This window comes from Chaetodon auriga, chromosome 1 (assembly GCF_051107435.1).
Source record: "Chaetodon auriga isolate fChaAug3 chromosome 1, fChaAug3.hap1, whole genome shotgun sequence".
NCBI classification, from domain to species: Eukaryota; Metazoa; Chordata; class Actinopteri; order Chaetodontiformes; family Chaetodontidae; genus Chaetodon; species Chaetodon auriga.
This window is the reverse complement of record NC_135074.1, coordinates 16866426-16886152: the sequence shown is the minus strand read 5'-3', so window position 1 is coordinate 16886152 and position 19727 is coordinate 16866426. Positions and strand designations below refer to the sequence as shown.

The window sequence follows — 19727 nt, the reverse complement described above, 5'->3', positions numbered from 1 at the left end:
TACTGTGTTTGCAATGAAACACAGCAGGGAACACTACGTTTCATTATGAATGATATTCTGGGTAGCAATTTCAGCATTTATGATGCTACTGCAAATGGAAAGTATGCAAGGTCTATACTAAAACATAATCAGGACTTCTGAATTTATTAGAAAAACATTAGGTTTTGATCTTTCATTTACAATTAAAATTCTTGATGATTAAAAGGAACTTTGAATGGAGTGAGACTTTTGTACATGCACAGTGCAGGGCAGTGCGTGTATTTTCCATATAACATTTGATTTTGTCTGGCAGGCATTTTTTTTTCATTTTATCTGACAGTATTTTTTATGCATGACATCTGAGCTGTCACGGCAGGATACACTGAATTTGAACTTTTCTTGATTGCATTAATATTTCTGGCTCAAAACCCCCACACAGGGCTGCACTTTCACATTTGGAAAATAGTCGACATTACTTTCCATCATTTTCAGTCCTTTCACAGAAAGAAGCCTTGACTTATAGGAGCACTGCGATCTATAGAGGACCAAGATTCATCCAAAATCTGCTCTGATTCTGTGAAAGCTCAGTAACACAATTGCAGCTGTACTTTCATCATCTGAATGGATTAAAGAAGAAAAAACATGAATTAACAATGCAAGTCCTTCAACTAAGATCTAGAGATGCAGTCATACCTCATTCAGCAATTTAAGCATGTTTTTCTCACCATAAAAAGTGGTATGATGCTTTTTGAAACACTACAAAATATAATACAAAAGCTGAGTCTGATATGTGAAAAAAAACTAATGAACTGTTGTATCAGTGGAGACTTTGAAACTGGGTAAAAGCCTTCAAAGAGAAGCTCAGTCTGTGCTTAAAGCCATGAATGATTTCAAGATGTATAATGCAGCGAGGCAGTAGAACCAGCCAGTGTTTAAACCTATAAATCAGTCACCAATAGAAACAGCAATAGCAAACCAAATGAGAAAAAAAGCTGGGTATTATAATAACAAATTTAGATAATGGTAATTTAGGCTGATGATATGAGAAACTGGTATTAAATATTCAAATCATTGATACGATTTATATCATCCCTCCAGGCTTCTCAAATGCAGACCCAACATGGAACAATTCAAATTACAGTTAAACTTAATAAACTGGGGTTAGTTCCTCTAACAAACAGAATCATCCGGAGTTTGACTCTGCAATACAAAATTTAATTAACAGCAAATTATGAGTCTGCTTCAATTCAACTCTACAGAGGAAGACCATAAACAGAGATCGGCCTGGATAGATGGGATTTCTAATGGTAGCAGTGCTTCCAAACGGTTGCAAGAGGCTGAGGCTTTGGTCTCACTGAGAGTGCTCCTGACATGTGACAGCACTGTGCCTGGGGCACCCCAGTACTTCACCTGGTGTGCCCCATGTGCTGAGGTTGAGTCCTTACCAGCAGCCTGGGAGCAATTCTGACCCCAGGGCCCTTTGCTGCAGGTTTCTCCTTGCTCTCTCCCCACTTTCCTCTCTATCATTGGTTTTACTGACTAATAATAAAGGCTAAACCCCCCCAAAAAATGTTTGAAATTTCTGGTGAACGAGAGCTGCTTAGCTCGCTCATTGTCATGAGGATGCTAGCATTTCAATCATTGTGGTAAAATCAATATCATTTGCAGCCTCCCATCTTTGCTCCTACAACTTATTGAAAGACTGTTTTTCATGTTGCTGAAGATTTTAATTTGTCCATACGCTGAAAAAAGACGTACCATAAGCAATGGCATAATCACAGAACCAAAGAGACACTTGATGAGAATGTTTGATAAAGAATGGTCAATCAACTAAGGTACTATTTTTCTTACATTACAAAAACATTTAAATACCTACAACCCCGATTCCTAAAAACTGTAAAACAACAATAAAACAGAATGTAATAACTTGCTAATCCTAACTGACATATAGTTAATTGACAACAGTACAAAGACAATATATTTAATGCTTTACCTCATAAGCTTCATTGATTTTTGTAAATATCTGCTTATTCTGAATTTGATGCAGCAACACGCTTCAAACAAGTTGAGACAGGAGCAACAAAAGACTGGGAAAGTTGTGGAATGCTCCAAAAATACCTGTTTGGAACATTCCACAGGTAAACAGGTTGACTGGTAACAGGTGATAGTATCATGATTGGGTATGAAATGGGCATCCTAGAAAGGCTCAGTCGTTCACAAGCGAGGATGGAACGAGGTTCACCACTTTGTGAACACATGATTGGATAAAGGTTATTACTACATGGGCTCAGGAACAATTCATAAAACCATTGGTAAACACAGTGTGTTTGCGGATGATTAAATTCTGTTTTTATTTATGTCTCACAAAACGTCTATCTTTTCTTAAATTGGGGTTGTAGGTTTGACCTTGTGTACACATTTTGCCACCACTCGACAACCTACCAGTGTAGCAAGTTAATAGGTTGAGCTGAGGGTGCTGAATGAGGTGAGCGGGGTAGTCTTTTGAGGATAAGGAGATTAGGATCCATAATAGCTCAGACAGGTTAGGTTGGGAGCCTGAATCTTCTCACATACTGAAGCTCTCAGATGAGGTCTCACAAATGTCTAATTAGGTTGTGGTGCTTTGAAATGAGTGAACTGCCAGATTTCACAATGGACTTCTGCATGTGGAAATTTTCTAATAAGTTCACATTTTGGTGTGTTGAACTAGAATTGGTGATGTTTCCCAAAAATACATGAGTACACTGCAACCATCAGTTAAATAGTACTATGACAAAAGTTGCAGTAACAAGAGCAATAACAAACAGGAAAACCAATATCAGAGAGAGAACAGAACAAACACTAAGAATTCATACCAATATGCACAAATTTTGTGATTTCTTTGTATCTGAACAGAACAGCAAGGGTTCCTGGCGCCCACAACGGAGGACAAAACATTTCTTTAACGGTCAAACTCTATATTAATTCTAATGTGTTATTATTCAAATATGATGAAAATCCGAACTATCCTGGTCTGGGTATTCTGTTTAACAAGCGAGGATGGGTTTTTTAAGATGTATGTAATGATTAACTATAGTGGTGCAGCACTGGACTGTGACCCACGAGTGAAATTCAAAGGTGTTATCAGCTGCTCCCATAGTAAAGAACCATAGTCGGAGCTTTAAGAGCTGTGTGTCAGCACAAGTCATGACAGTATTAAAGTGAGCCCATACTGTAGTTATCTTTATAAGCAATGCAATCTATCATGTAACAGGAAATACTCATCATTGCAATATAAGAAAATAGCCCATCATAACAGATAATGGTGTGCAATCTAACTAGAATCACATGTTTACATGTAGCTCTCTGGTATGTCAGGACCTTTCCAGCACCTGTATTATTAATATCCATGTATAAAGGTCCACACCTGAGTAAATCTTCCATTAGAACTGAACCAACAGAACCTGTTCTAGCCTCTGTTCCACCACATTCTGTCCTTGACTGTAATCTCTCATTTGAGCATGTTCTTTCATCGGCTTTTTCTAAAAAATGAAACGTGTCTCTCAAGTTTACTTTCCATATTCTAAGACTAATTGACAAATTGGCATCCACTACAGCACTTGAAATCCAAATCTTTGAGATTTTTACAAAGTTAAACAACAGCTAAATTAAATCTCAGGGCTGCCAACTTCTGACTTCAGCTTGAAGTGAGATTTGTTGCCACAAGCCCGAACCTGAGGTTTCGTTGTAAGCCTGGATTGGCAGTTATTTGCATTATTACAAATGTCAGTCTAATTTTGAATGAGGGTTTCTTCTTTCTGGAACAGAACCCAGGAGTTTGGGTTTTACTTTGGCTCTCTATGTTGTTATCAGATATTTTGAAACTATCACATTATGATATCAATATCTGCCTGAAAAAAAAAAAAAACGCCCTACTTTTCATAATATTTTCATTTTCATTTCTTAAAGTCTTACCTAGCTCAGTGGTGAACTGCTGTCCAGTGGTATCCATGTCACCTAGCTCTCCATCCACTCTGTCCAAAGGCAGTCTATGTGACCTTGCAGTCCTGTACACGAGAGGCTCCATCTCTCCATTTTGGAGTCCATTATGAGGAACCCTAACTGGAGGAGCAAAGTGAGGTTCCCCCGGTGGAGCCGCCTTGTACGTCATGGCTTTGCTAATTCCTAAAGCATGTTTCCCAGGTCCTACACCCACCTTCCTCTGCTTCTGAGTAGGTCCTGACCCTCCACCTCCAATCCCTAGAACAGCTCCTACTCTAACCCCAACAGCTGGCCCACAAGTCTGTTTCTTCTTCCGGGCCTCAGACCGAGCTCTGGAGTTTTCAGTAGCAGATGGGTGGCTGGTGATGAGGGGCTCTTGGCGACTTTTTGGAACTTTGGGCCGTTTGTGTGAGTGCAGTTTCAAGCTGTTGAACTGGTCAATGAATTCCTCGCAGTGCAGTAGGTGGTGTTCTGGCTCCCATGTGTCCTCCTTACTTCCATAGCCTTTCCACCTTATCAGGTACTCCCACTTACCCTTCTTGTTCCGCCTCTTGTCCACGATCCGCTCCACCTGAAGGAAGCACACAAATGAACAGGCAATTAGACAGTATTATTATTACACACAGAATTACTAGTTTCTTTTTGGCTCCCAAAACATTGCTGTGTTTAAGAAATTAGGAAAAATAATCAGTATGTATTACACTGATAAACCGATTAGCACAAAAGTTCATAGTGCACGAGAAGAGATTTACATGTTGAATGATTCCTAAAAACAAAGAATATTAAATGCACTCCAACTCGTTTATCTATCGACCTAAAACAGAATAGCAAAATAAGAATAGTTGACCATTAGCTCCTGCACAGGTACGTATATTGAGAGACAGAAGTTTTCTGACTGGAAATGCCTACTCACTACTAGTGTGTTTTTTTGATATTACAACCTGAGGGTGCCAGAGTCAAAATGTTCAAATTCTTAACAATGCAGCTTTACTGTTTAATATTTAATAAAATGAAACAAAATTTAATTCAGCAGACCAGTTAAGTGACAAACAGTGAGCTTGTTTTGTTTCCTTTTACATTTACATTTGGATTTTTCTTGTCAGATTTTATGACACAATTACAAAACTGAGGCAATCGCTTTTGGTTTTATTAAAAAAAGCTCAAGGCTAGGATATATGTCTATATGTCCACTAAAATGCCCAATGTCTGTGTGCCAAATTCAATTCTAATATAACTTAAAAGGTCTGAGGCCCTTTATATGATTTTAAGTTGCTGAAAATCAGGGCCCTGTGGGGGTGCATGGCCTCCATTATGGGTGTATTTTATGGTCTCGCACCATACACATCTGCATTGTGGGTCTTGCAGCCATAGCACTGAAGATTTCTGTCAATAGTTATGATCTCCAGTGGATGAATCCTCTTGTTCTTGCTGTAGTTGGGATCTCACCATGAGGATGAACAAAAACAGGCCCGCATGTAAAACCAAAGTCACACAAGAATGAACGGGGGAACAATGGCCAAACCACATGAGGCCTTGCAAATCACACAGGAGTGTAAGATTTGGCTTGAATCCAAGTCCTGGTTTCCCATTGGACAAGTCCCACCAAAACTCAGGGGAATCCCTGTTACAGCCATTACATCATCAAGGGTATAAGAATTAACGTTCCCACACTCCACCTCGCCTTTCCACTGCGACGTGAAGTTGCTACTGGAGGTGTATCATTCCCAAATAAATGCTTGCATATTAATTAACCGAGGAAACAGTCTTAACTTGCTGGACGAGCAACATATCGTGCTCACTGAACACGTTTGGATCTTGAAATAGATAACGGGCATTCTCACATTGCCTGCAGAAGGAAGTATTGGATTTACTGTTACTTCAATTCAATTGACTCCCCACTGTTTCCTGCCATTAAAACATAGATGAAGCAACACAAGAAGCCCGTGATCACTTTGGGGGGAATTTCAGTCCATTTTAAAGGACAGAGAAGCCAGTTCTATTGGGCAATGTACTTGTTTCTAAATTGTTTTACTGCCGAAACATTTTAAATTATTTTGACCTGTTGCGTGCTCTTGTGTCAATGTTGTAAGTACTTTCTGTTTCTAACTATAGTGTGTGATTGCTGTTGTATGTATTGTTATAACTTTGTCTTCGCTGCCCTCTTGGCCAGGTCGCTCTTGAAAAAGAGATTTTAATCTCAATGAGTCTTTTACCTGGTTAAATAAAGGATATTGATTGATTGATTGATTGATTGATTGTCACCATCTGAGCTCAAAGAAACACCGGACAAACTAGACAAACTAAAACATGTGTTAATCGCTCCTGAAGCCATCTCTAGTAAGCAGCTTTTGTCTGGGTAGAAACAGGTTGATGCTAGTATGTCACTGTAAGCTTCATTGCTGTGAAAGCTGTACTGTATTGTTGTGAAATTAACGGACCCGCGAGCCCTGTTGCTGCTGTCTGAGATACCTCAATCATTGTACTTGCTGCTTGGTTTTGTGCTTTGCAAGTTATAGCGATTGTGTGTCCTGCACCGTCAGGATTTGTTTTGTTTTGTGTTAGTTTTCTGCCACTGTGGTAGGGCCAGTAAGCTGCGTTTATCAGTTAAAAGCCTGGAGCCACAGCTGACAAACTCTGAGCTGAGTTTACATGTTGGGTCTGTGTGATAAAGAGACAGTTGTTGTGTCTTTCTGCAGGAATTGAGATCGCTTCACTTTGAGCGATTTTCCCATTTTCTCTTTTACTAATCCACACATACATCCACATGCCTTTACAGGCATTCACACACACATACACACCTTAAAAGGTGCAGATAGCTTTAGTACAACTCAGAGCTGCTCCCTGCCAACTTGTGTTCAGAGACGTGTCCTCCATTTTGCTTCTCATGTCTTTGCTAAGCCTCACAGTCTTGAACATTGTTGAACATCTCCATTGAGTTGGAGTTGGACAATAGATGTTTAGTGACTGAAGGATTATTGGTTGTTGATCAACATTGCTGAAATAATAAATACTATTGTACCTTTAAAGAGCAGTTGTCTGTGCTATCACTTTCCTGACACAGGTCTGAACTTTTGCTTTGTTTATTCCCTGCTGCACGTGTTTTAAAATGCCGTATTTTAACTTGATTGTATGATTTCTATGTACTCTATATTTTATTACAATTATTCAACTGTTTTCCATCTCATTTTCCATTAAATTTTCTCTCCCTGGTTTTATGTTCATTCTCTGTCTTTTCTATGTGAAGCACAATTTTTTACTACTATTCAGTGAGTTTAATTCTCTATATTGTGTTATTCAATCACTTTCTAAAAGACTGTCGTGTGTTGCTTTAACTCCAACAGTACCTCAACAGGGCGTTTTTTCTGGGGCAGCTTCAGGCTGTGACCAACACAGATAATACCCACAGTGAGGCTAAACCTGTAGGAAGACATTGTGGGGTAGGCTGAGATAGGCTTATTTCGGGTAATCAAGACCAGTGTTGAATCTGAGTCATCGCGAATTTGGGAGATTGTGTTAGGCTTGTTTGCATCAGAGGCACCGATTGGTAGAGGGAGCACATGAGAAATACTTTGTGCATTCTCCCCTATTAAGTCTGACTGTCATTGTCTTAAAGGAATAACAGAGTTGGAAACCTTTGATGCTTCTATTTCCATGTTTTCTCTTATTTGTATTAATATTACCAAGTAGGTTTTATTCTCCATCTTATTTTATGTAAATTTTTGATCCCTGATGTCAGTGCTCAGATTTAACCCTTCACTGTTCATCTCATAAATGTAAATGGTATTTTAAACATTGGCATTTTAAGTTAACAACCCTTTTGAGAGACTGAATCTGGAGTTGGTTATTGGTTACTTATCTCAGGTTGGTGCTGTTATTAATCAATGCTAATAGTTTTATTGATATTAATGCAGTTATTGGTATCGATAACTATCCTTAATAAACCTGCTCCTATGGCAACACTATGATGGCACCATCAGGCCAAAATTTCCACTTTGTACATAGGATATACTGTGCTAAAACTTACCGGTCAGATTTTCATTAAAGTGACTAAGCACCTTCAATTTTATATATACTGTACATTCTGATGTATTTCTAATGATGAATTAAATTTGACATGTTGCCAGGGAGTGTCAAATCTTAAAAAAAGTACACTCTGTGACATATGTCAAGTTTAAGATAAGGCTAATTCCCTGCAGAAGAAAGATAAGACACCAGAGTGGAGCTGAGATGAGCTGCAGGCTGCTATCATGAACAAAACTTAAACATAAGCTTTTCGAAGTCAAAACGAAAATTCAAAAGCCTGTATTTTACAGTTATATACAACGTTAGGAAGGTAGAGACCATAAACCATCAGCAAATCTTGCTGTTTGACACAGGCAGTTAATTACGCAAAGTAACTGAATAAACCCAGTGTAAAAGGTGACACTGTCCAGAAACAGCACAAACTCTTAGAACTCTAGTGATTATATGTGTTGTCATATCTTTCTCTGACAGCCTGGTCTGTGAAATGACAATAATTAAATCCTAGGCTATATAACACCAAAATAGGTGTTTTAAGTTAAAGCTTTGTTGTTGCATAAACAATAGAGCGGAGTCATATTCCATCATTTGCAAAACAACTATGATAGTGTCATTTCCAAACTTCACACAATGAGTGTGTGACTAATCGCTCAAATAATAAGAGTGTGAATTGTTACTTTGCGATTCAATTTGATTGCACTCAACTTGATTTGCAATTCAGAAGATGCTGGTAAAACTCGAGGTGAAAGCCCTCTGTTAGACAAATACACTGGCATTAAAAAATGACTATTAGTTTATACTGTTCAAATGTTTAATGCTCATTCAATAATGTAACTTCTGCTGGTTTTCATTTTCCCAGATCTGATGCCAGATTCAAATTTCTGATTGACTCGAATCTCAAAACATCTGTTAGTAAGTACAATGAAAATAAACACTGACTACAGCCAGCGCAGTGTGAGCAGCAAAAAAAAGGGTGAGGAGAAGTAAACAGGAGGCCTTACTTCATCAAAATTCAACCATCACAAACAGCCACACACACCTCATCTCGTTAGAAAGAATATATAACACAGAGGACACATCACATCAAAAACTGTCACGCACACATACATACACACCATAGCAAAACATCTCTGTACAATCTGTCGCCATCACCGAAATGTACAAAACATCACCTGCACCATGGTGACACATCTCAGATGTGCAGCATGCCGGTTGGTTGGATATTTATGCATAAGGCTCCTCATCACTGCCTGACATGGGTGGACCTTTATATATGACAGGCACTATTAAAATCACAAGCGATAACATCCTCAGTCATCACGTAAGGCTCTTCTGATTTTACTTGGAAAAGACAAGGAAAAGTTTTAGTACGAGTATGTTAAACAATACTCATAGGAAGGACCAATGGTTTTGGGACTGATGGAAAATGGTTGGAAGGTTCCATCAGAGGCTTCAGTGCAGCTGTGGTAATAACTGCTCATCATGTTCTCAGATGTGCTGCACACATTAACAGGAGTAAACAGCCTTTGATGTGTGAGCCGCAGGGGTGTCACAGAAATGAACAGACGATTAGGCTGCTTGCAGTCTCAAACAATGTCACACTTAACAGCACGCAGAGAGACACACAGACAGAGAAAAGAGGGGAAGGAAAGGGAAAGCGTGGGGTAAACTTGGATACGCTGACCGCAGAGCTTGAGAAACTCTTGATGGCAGAGAGTGAGGGTATTTGTATCCTCCGACATTAACCGGCACCGGCACTGTGTTCATAACATGCTGGGCATAAATTCTGACAAACCATCAGCAGGAACGTTGACATGAGAAACAAACAGCAAGACTATGTTTACATTAAGCCGTTAATTCTTAAACTGGCATTTTCGCTGAGATGTCTACCCACAGTGAAAGACGGCAAAATCTCTTCTTCATCCTCTTTTCAGATGGCGAACAACAAAGCTGTGAATCATAGCCAACATGTGGTAAGTGGGACAGAAAACACAATTCAAACTGGAGGGAACCACTATCCAGAGGGGATCAGACTTTGACCGGACAAAATCGGCATAAAACAGGTTATGACAGCAGTGAGTTCTTCTATACTGACCTCTAAAACGAACAATCACAGGGAGGATGAGAGGCGAAATGCTAGAAGACAAGATCATATCCCAATTTTTTAAGAGTTTATTTCATCAGTTTAGTGCTTACCTTTAAAGCACTTCATGGTTTAGCACCCAGTTAAACTGCTGAACTACTGCTCCCCTGTGAGCCAGAGCGCAGCCTCACTGCCTGAAGATCTGAGGTTTCACAATCAGTGACATCTTTAAAGTCACTTCTCAAAACTTATCTTTTTAAAAAGCCTTTTGTTAATGCTCACTCTCACACCAGACACTTATCTTTATTGTTGGGTATTTTATTCCTTCTAATTTTGTATTATTTTAGGTTTCAACCATGTAAAGCACTTTGTGACTTTGTTTTGAAAAGTGCTATAAAAATGAAGTTTGATAATGAAAACCTCTGAGAACATTCAGCTCAATGCAATGACCATCTGCACTACGGCGTGATTGTCCAACTTTAATTGAATATACTGTATTTAATATGCTTTAATACATTGCAAAATTATTACTATCAGTGAATTGAGTGTGTTTACAGCAAGCCCAAGACCATTGAGTTTCAGTAGCCTGGTGCCAGCGTGAAGAGGGAAACCTCACAGTGAGACAAAATTCAAACACCACTCCAGTTTAGTCTGATTATCAAACCATTTTTTTCTAAGTAAATTACAAATATGATTATTCAAACTGACAATGTAAAAGCGCATCACATCCTGCATTACTACATCCTGTTTGAATTTTAAATTTACACGCACAGTTTTACAATGCAAAGGATGATCCCCCTGAAACAGACAATCTGGTTAAGTTCACTTTTGGTTTCACTTTCAAATACACATTATCAGTAACTGACTTGAACTTGGGGCTTACATAAAACCTGTTTGGTTAGGTGTCATGTGAAAATGGGTCACTCACATGCCCAACAACACTTTTTTGTTTGTTACTTCTGTTTCATGGCAGTAACTTTACCGTTTTGGTTCAGTCTTACCGCTCTGATAGCGTTGTTTTTTGGCCACAGCAGGCAGTTGCTTTCAGTGAAAAGGCTCTGATAAACTGACTGTACTTCATCTGTCCAGCACCATGTGACATACAGACAAAGTTAGCGATTTTTCTCTCAGGAGTTAGTGAATACAAAAAAAGAGCAAAAAAAGAAGGTCAATAGGCGGGCAGAAACATGACTCCAGATGAATGTTAATGTTGCTTCATGTGTGCTGGAAGTGTAAATAGGCAACTGTTTGCTAATACATTTATAATAATAAGGTGATGATATGTTAATGTTGTGTTTACACATCAACTCACATCAAGAGGCCAAAAAACAATGAATTCAGGTTTACGTACAGTGTCTTCAGATTCATTTTTCTTCTCTCTTATATTCATACTGAAGTCTCCAGTGCCCATTTCTGATTCGATCAAAGCTTTTCTTCTTTGCTACCCAAGACCACCACCATCTCTACCATTTAAGGAAACCTTCTGCATGTAGACATTAAAATAAAATTGGACCATACCAATGATTACTACTTTAGTTTTGGCCTAACATGGTGTGCATGGTAGCAGCATGTCTTCCAAGGTGCAATCTGTTGGTTTGTAGAGTTTGTGATACTGAAATCTTTCTATGCATCTCTCACTTGAAGAAAGGTGATCTAGGGGGTTACAGATCAAGCCCTTGAAGAATTATCTCCTGTGAGGACATTATCTGTTGTATAGCCACACAGATAATAATGTGTGCAGTACAACTGCAATGCTGCATCGACCGGCCTTGACTCTTTCGACTGCTATCTGTTCAAAATGTGTACACTAATATTTACAAGTTGCAACTTAAAGACTACTGTTGAGGCTAGTGTGTCTAATCCTGTCATGTGAACAATGGTTGCTCTAGAAACAGACAACAAAATGGACATAGAAGAAGGAAGTAAGTCAGTGTTAAGATGAAATAACAACAACACACAACCAAGCTGGAGATCCATTTAACACTGGAGAATTCACTAACATAGTTTTGCCACTACCAACACTATTTCCTCTTACGTATGTTGACTTTTCCTTGAGATAATATCATCAAACAGATTAATCTTAGTGTTTGTTAAAGGGGAAATCCCACCTTGCAGTTAAATTGTTTGCTTCTTTTGTTCTTATTTGAGTGTATACATCTTGTAGAAATCCATTTTTTCCAACTGTGCTCGATAACATAAGAAGCCTCCTTGTACATATGAAGGAACATGAGCGGGAAAATTCACAAGATCAAGCACTGTCTCTTTCATATTTACTGCAGTGGGACCTGACATCACTTATTGTTTTGGTCAGAAATGGAGGATAGTAAGAAGGTTTCAACAGAGGGTTTACTGAAGCTGCGGTTATAACTGCTTGTCATTTTCACATATGTTTTGAGGAAATTTATGGGAATAACCAGCCTTTAAGGAGATTCATGCTTACAGTCCCAGACATTGTCATACTTAGCCATAACAGCAGAGCAGAGACGCATGCAAAGAAAAGGAGAAGGAAAGTGGAGGAGGTAGATAGAAGGGCCAAGCTGTACAGACCAGAGAGGTTTAGTAACACTTAGCGCTTAGGTATGAGCTGGAAGAGTGGAGGTGGGCATATCCTCCCTCAGCTGCCAGATTCCTTTTCAGCATCCTCCAACCCAAAGCTTCATGAGAAAAGCATAAAATGGTCTGACAGGGATGTGAAGACAGGTGTGTAATGCACACGCTGACATCATTTTTGGGTGTGGTCAGAGGTGTGCTCTGTTGCACCTGTAACCACACCCAAAAGTGATGTCAGGGTATACATCACACAGCTGTCTTGACATTTCCCCACAGACTACAGACCACACTGCCACTACGCTACTGTGTCTTCTCTGAGCTTAGTGATCTCATAGAAAACCCGCTACTCAGCAGCACCTCTGAAATCTCCTTCACTCACTGAGTGCAGAAACAGTTACAGTCCAAGAGCTGACGGCATGAAGAGCTGCTGTCTGAGTTAATCATGCATGAAACACACAACGATTGCAGCCGCAAAGTCAATGAAAACCACAGTGCACATTTGTACAGCTCCATTTTCTGAGTAAATCGGGAGTCACGGCTGTGTTTTAAGCTAAATGCTGGCACTAGCATGCTCACATACTTATGAAGAAAATGTTAACAGACTGGTGTTCAGCAGATACAATGTTTACCACATTCTCCATCTTAGTTTAACAGGTTAGCATGCTAAAATTTGCTAATTAGCACTAAACACAAAGTACAGCTGAGGCCACACATACATGGGTATTTGTCAAAAACAACCTTTTCTATGCCAGGGGTGGGTAATGTTTTACTTTCATAACATCATTTCTAACACCATACTAAATTATTGGACATATATATCACAGTAACCTCTGTGATGGTTCAGACATCTTCCCTTTGGTAAATCATGTCAGTCTTGAGCAGAACTGAGTCTTTGCAAGCGTCCGTTTAAAAGGAGCTGCTCACAATAGCAGGTTGTTTCTTTGCAGCTCAATGATTTCATGTTGAAGGTTGTCAGTCACATCAGCTGGTTCCACATTAAACCGTGTAGCAAATATGTTCAGTTCATTTTGTTTACTTTCATGTCCTGAAACCTCTCACCAAACACCTGAAGGAGTTTTCACACTCAGCAGCATATTCAGATGTCATAGCGGGCTTTTGTTCTTGGCGAGCAGGAAAATGCTCAGTGTTCCCTCTTTCCAGCTGTACTTGCCACAGCTTTAAATTCACTTCAAATGGTTTCACATTTGAAGCAGAAAACTGAGAAGCTGTCTGGAGCTTGAAGTTCAGCTCTGAGAGCTACTCGATAATGTCCACCATGAAGGCCAAATCACAGACACTGAGTTTCCACGTCAGGTTTTTCTTCATCTCCATGAATTATTCCAGACAAACTGACACTCTGGAACAGTTTGGACCACCATGTGCACATTGTGCTCAGGGACTCAGAAGAACATGTTAGTCTACTATTTCATGTTATTTTCTTTTGTTGCTGAAAAAAGTTATTGCTGTTTAGAGAATTTCTTTGCATTCATGAATTGCCTCGCGGGCCAGGAGGCCGGAGGTTCCCCACCACTGTTCTATGAGCTTTGGCCTTTCATCCACACACAAATGCAGTTTTAGGTCACTGAAAATAGAGCAACGCTCCCACGACACAGACTTGTGCCAACATCGCTGGTTTTGGAGAAGACCTGGTGGCAGAATTACAAATCGTGCTATGGTGAAGGCATAACCTGCACAAACAATTCAGTTAGTTTGTTCTGGCTATTGTGTGACTTAGGTGTTTAAAAGGATTATTTAGGATTCACAGAGTTACACAATAACACAAACTAAGCGATCAAAGCTGAGGTAAACCAGCCACTCCCGTGTTCCACAAGGTAAAATTACTATTTCTGTCAATGGAATCTGGTTTGGACCTGAAACACTGTCTGATGGCAAGTTAAAGTGGTGAAAATATTCTTACCATGGCATACACTTTACAGATATTGATCTTTTCAGGTGAACCTGTTTTTTTTAGGTGGTTAAAATACATGCTGCTGCTGCCCCCAGTCTACAGCAGTGCATTGCTACACTGGTACTGCTGCTGAACCAAACTGGGGGCGTGTCATCTACTGTAGGTAATACGCTGGCTATTCATAACTCCATTATAAAACGCCACTTCAAATGATCCCAAATATCCCTTTATGGATGATGTCATTATTGGTTATGGTTAGCATTGTTGTATCTACATTAATCAATCACTCATTTAATGCACCACCTGGCAAGCATGCTAGGTGACACAAACACACCCAAGACGTTGCGCAACCAACAGGTGGTTGCTGGGTTTGGCAAAATGCTAAATTCTAAAATGCTGATAGTGGATCCAGCAGTGATTTCTACATTTCATTACGTAAGAGCATCTACCTTCAGTGTGTGGTGTGTGTGTGTGTGTGTGTGTGTGTGTGTGTGTGTGTGTGTGTGTGTGATGCCCTTCTGCTGCTTTCACAATTTCTGTCAAAATTGGTACTGCTGAGCTTCTCTCTGTTTGAAAACTTTGAGCAACACAATGGCACAGAGAGGCTGGGAGGACTGGCTACAATGTGCACTGAGAGTGGTCAAGTAAATAATTTGAACCAAGAGCAGATAGTGGACCACTCTGCAGTGCACAAGGCTCAGAGAATGACTTTCAGACAGATGAGTAGCCTACAACAACTACATCAACAACCACTGCCTTGCCTAGCAATGAAGCGTTGTGTGTGAATGCTATGCCATGTGTAAAAACTATGCAGCTCTCTTTGTCTTAATTTGTGTGTTTGGCTGCAGCACTGTGGGGTTTATACTGTTTCTACATCTCTGTGTTTTCTCTTTGGTGATGTTTTATTCTGCTGTTTAATTGGCAGTTTAATATCTGTGGCCTCATAATGTTTGTTGCATCTGCTGTGGAGTCAACTTTTGGATTCACTGTTGGTCATTTAATAGAATAATATTAATTGTCTGAGTTTTGTCCTATTTTTGGTTAATGCTAGTGAGGCTTCTGGCTCCGGTCAGGCAAACAAATATTTTGGAATTTAGTGTTCGTCTTTTCAAAGACAATCCTGTCCCAACTTGATTTGCTGTTAGGTAGGTATTATGTTTATTTACATGCATAATACGTCACCAGAATGCAGAAAATGAAGTGTCTAATATACATCTCTTCTTGAGGGACAACCCCAAACTGCAGCATAATATTGGGCCCCTTTGTGGATTTAGAAAACTATACCACTGAATTTAAGATAAAGTTCCTTTAGTAGATGAACAAAAAAAGTGTTGATGAGAATGGGAAATCTCAACCTCACCCTTGAAATACATTTATACATTTTTTATAAAGGAGGTTATTCTCTATAATTTTGTTCTACAAATGTGTGCAGTTGTTTTAGTGTTGAATGTGCTTAATAAATAAAAGCAGTGAGCATCTCTGTACACAAGTTGTTCTTGTGTTAACTACATTATGGACTTGACATCGCTCAGTTCATGTGCAGTGCTTCACTGCGTTTTATAAAGTGGGCAGAACACCTGACCTTTATCCATGATTTTACAAAAAATGCTTTCACACATCAGCTCTCAGATGGTTTGATGACATCATATCTGTTCAATTCAGTTCACTAGTTTACTCCATTTTCCACTACGGAAGAGATCAATGGCCTACTTTACTGATCAATAAAGCATGCAATAGATCAGAATGACAGTGCATTTTAGGAACACCCTCTCTGGAGCACAAGCCACAGCCTGTTGCACTCTCAGACTGAATAGTCAGACGTTCAGACAGATCATTACGGGTCAAATATTTAATTTGCTCTCACTTTCCGGTATTAGAAAAGTACTGAATTTTAATACCCAGCCTGTCTCACGCAGCCCTGGAGGTCACTGCTTGTTCATCTCAAAGCCTTTCAACCTAGGCCCCATCTCCTTCACTCCCCAACATCTTCTTTGAAATACAGATTTTCTTTTTATTTAATCTCTGGAGCTCTAAAGATGGCTAATGACCAAAACCCAGCCTTCATATCTTTTTAGAAACCTGTGAGTGATGTCAAGATGCTCTTCTTCACTGGAAAATATCCAGGCTAATTCTCAGCTCATCAGATTTGCTGGGTTCGTGTGAAACGAGTGACTCCCTCCTGTAGAAATGTGTTTTGAGTCACCTTGTTTTTGTTTTCCTAAAAAGAAATAATGAACATACAAGAGCGTGTTCTTGCAGATACTACATCTCTTGAGTTCTTCTCTCTCTCACTGTCATAACAGTCCCGCTCATCGCTTTCCAAGACACAACTACACCAATACTGAATGACCCTGAACTGACAAAACTTCCTCCTCTTTTCAAACAATCTCATGTACAGCACCATCAACCAAACTCCTGCCACATCACATTATTAGCTAGTTTATTGATGCTGGCACTCCAAACATGCAAAGACTCCTCAAAATGATTACTTGCCATAATCTCCAACAATAGCAGACACTGCTCTGCATATTTCAAATGTTAATTTTGGCCCTTTTTGATTAAAAGCTGCACAGCACATGCAAGCTCTGGTCAGCTTCTCAATTTTGGCCACTATAAACAAAACAGTCACCCACAGAGCTGTTGCATGTTAGTAGGAAAACAACCCATCGACGGGCCATGCCTGCCAACAACCTTGTTACTAACAAAAGTTAATCATATTTTCTGAGTGATAAATTACAATAAACCAGTAACCTGTTGGTACAGGATGCCACGTGAGGCAGATTTCACATCACACCATCTGCCTGCATGGAATGAACAGTAATCTCAATCCAGTAGCCAAACTTCAAAACAAAAGTACAGTATTGCTCACCACTACTTTATTGATTTGATGCTATATTTACACAACTACAAATTACAGTGAGTGGTTTTTCCCACTCAGATGCTCATAATTATCGAATGGTATGACCTGAACGTGGCATTAAGCAAACAGGTTTTGCTGTTGAGGGGATTGAACCAAAGGAAAGAAAAACTGTTAATTATGCAGTGATGCAGTTAAAATCCATTTTGTAATATATTGTAAAAGCCAAAGAAAGGAAGTGAATAAAACTAATAATAGCCAGAACCATTAACAGAAGGCGGCGGGGGCAGGGAATGGGGGGTTATACTAATATGGACTTCACAGATCCACTTTTTGGCAGCTCTGTGTTGCCATATTCCAAATTAAATGTGGTGCTGGGATAATGAGCGATAACATAAAATTATTAGTCAGTGGGCCAAACAACCAAAAAAAAAAAAAAAACAGCCTGTCAAAAAGCTATTACCAACTCCTTGTCACTTATTTATTCCATTGTCTTCTAACTGATCCCACTTGACTCATCATACATTGCTTATCAGTGCTGCCAGAGATAATGTTATCTACTCGAACACTCATGAGAGGATCCCCAAGTTTCTTCTCAGATAGACATGTTGCTGTGGCACGTTTAAAACTTGTGCGTTACTTAAACAAATGGGAAAACTTGTTCTGTCCAACTATATTTGTTTGTCCTTGGAAGTCATCAGACACTGAACCCCCCCTTCCCTCCCCATCTCTCTCTGTCACCACCATGAACTGAAACATATGACACCATGTCCGTAGAACAAAGCCTAATGACAGTAAGTGGCCGATTCAGTACAGCTGATGTAGAAACCAGGCTTCATGCAAATTCTGGCACCGCTTCCAGAGTGATGTTGCGCACGAGGGCGGCGTGACCTTCCTGCCACCGATTTGGGCAACTTTTACACCGTCGGGAGTCATAATTTCACAAATTCACACATCAACCATGAGAGAAGCTCACACAGACTTGTTTACACCGCTCGACAAAAATAAACCGGTGTCTCATCTTGTGTGCCAAACAGCCTGAGACACAGTCACACCGCTGTAAAGGCTGTGATGACAAAATATCTTTTGGCATGTATGCGCACCTTCAGGACCATCACTCCGTCTGTAGCTATTCACCATGTCCGTCCGCTCAGCGCTGCTGTCACTTTACCACGACTTTCAACTCGGCGACAGACTGAGGAGTTGAGCCCGTAAATGACATCTTGTCTATCTACAAGAGTCGTGAAGAATTATGTCAAAGTATATCAGAAGCGACATAAAGTATGAGCATAAATTAACCAACCTTGTCTTCGCGAAGCTTGAGAAGGGTTAGTTTCGCCTGTTAAAGGGCTTAGTACACCGCTTTTTACATACGCGACGCCCTCCCCTTTACTTCCTAATTCCATTATTCGTCAATATTACAGAGCATTTTCTTTGGACGTGGTTTTGTCCTACCTCGTAAAGGTCTCCCGAAGCCATTCTGGGGTGCGGACTCCGGCGGCGCGGCGTTCTTGCCTGCCTTGTTGGCTCTTTTTTGGACCCTACTCTCTCGGTGTTTCGGCGAAAGCCCCGATAGACGGGAATTAGCGAGCAGCCTTGTTATTCTGAGCAATCCGCAGTAGCAGATCAGCAGACAGTGTCAATCGAGCCCGGCGCTCTGCGATGGATCGTTCCACTCTTAAAACAAACAACCATCGGGGCGGTGCTGTTTACCCAGACCCAAGTGGAGGACTGAAAATTAGTCCCCGGCAAGGAAGGCACAGCCTGATGGTCTGCATGCGCCCTGCTCCTCCGAGCTCTGCTCGCTATCCAACTACTCAACGGGAGATGATATGCTAAATGTCTTGTGTTTAGACGCACCAGCTGAGACAGTTCCTTTCCTATGACCCACTCCACCTGTCCATTAGGCTATGAAGGGACGACATGACTTTATCTTCGTTTGGAGCCATTAGGAAACACCCAGAACAAGAGCCCGAACTATTTAAAACGACTGATGACTGAGTGGAAACTGTGCTTATTGGTGAGCATGTATGCCCCCTCACTGCAAAATTGTCATCATTTGGCAATATTCATGTTGGCATGGTTAAAGTGTTTTCATTATTAAAAGAAACAAAGCAGTGGCTGAAGTATACAATTAAAAACAAATATATTGATCTTATTTTCTCAGTCACAGTGTTGCCCCAAATAAAATGATTGTATTCAATAAAGACACACTGGTCTGCTCATTGCCACAGTGGTTGTACACCACTGCTTTGTGGTAAAGATTCACATAAGGCACCACATGAATTAGTATCTCATCATGACTTCTTGATTATTTGTGCATTTGAAATGACGTGGCTCAAGCTGAA

General features: G+C 40.0%; 1 protein-coding gene across 2 annotated transcripts in view; it reads right to left on the bottom strand.

The window, feature by feature from the left end:
- Positions 1 to 19017, bottom strand: part of LOC143318514 (chromodomain Y-like protein 2) — a 30479-nt gene extending 11462 nt beyond the window's left edge. Inside the window, exons 1-2 of one of the 2 annotated variants that reach the window (XM_076726913.1) lie at positions 18835 to 19017; positions 3934 to 4531 (exon numbers count right to left, since the gene is read on the bottom strand). In XM_076726913.1, the coding sequence (XP_076583028.1) occupies positions 3934 to 4531; positions 18835 to 18858 (622 nt within the window). In that variant the 5' untranslated portion in view covers positions 18859 to 19017. Of the gene's footprint in view, positions 1 to 3933; positions 4532 to 18482; positions 18606 to 18834 lie in introns of those variants that run through there. The other variant, XM_076726921.1, reaches the window with a different exon arrangement.
- Positions 19018 to 19727: the final 710 nt, after the last annotated feature.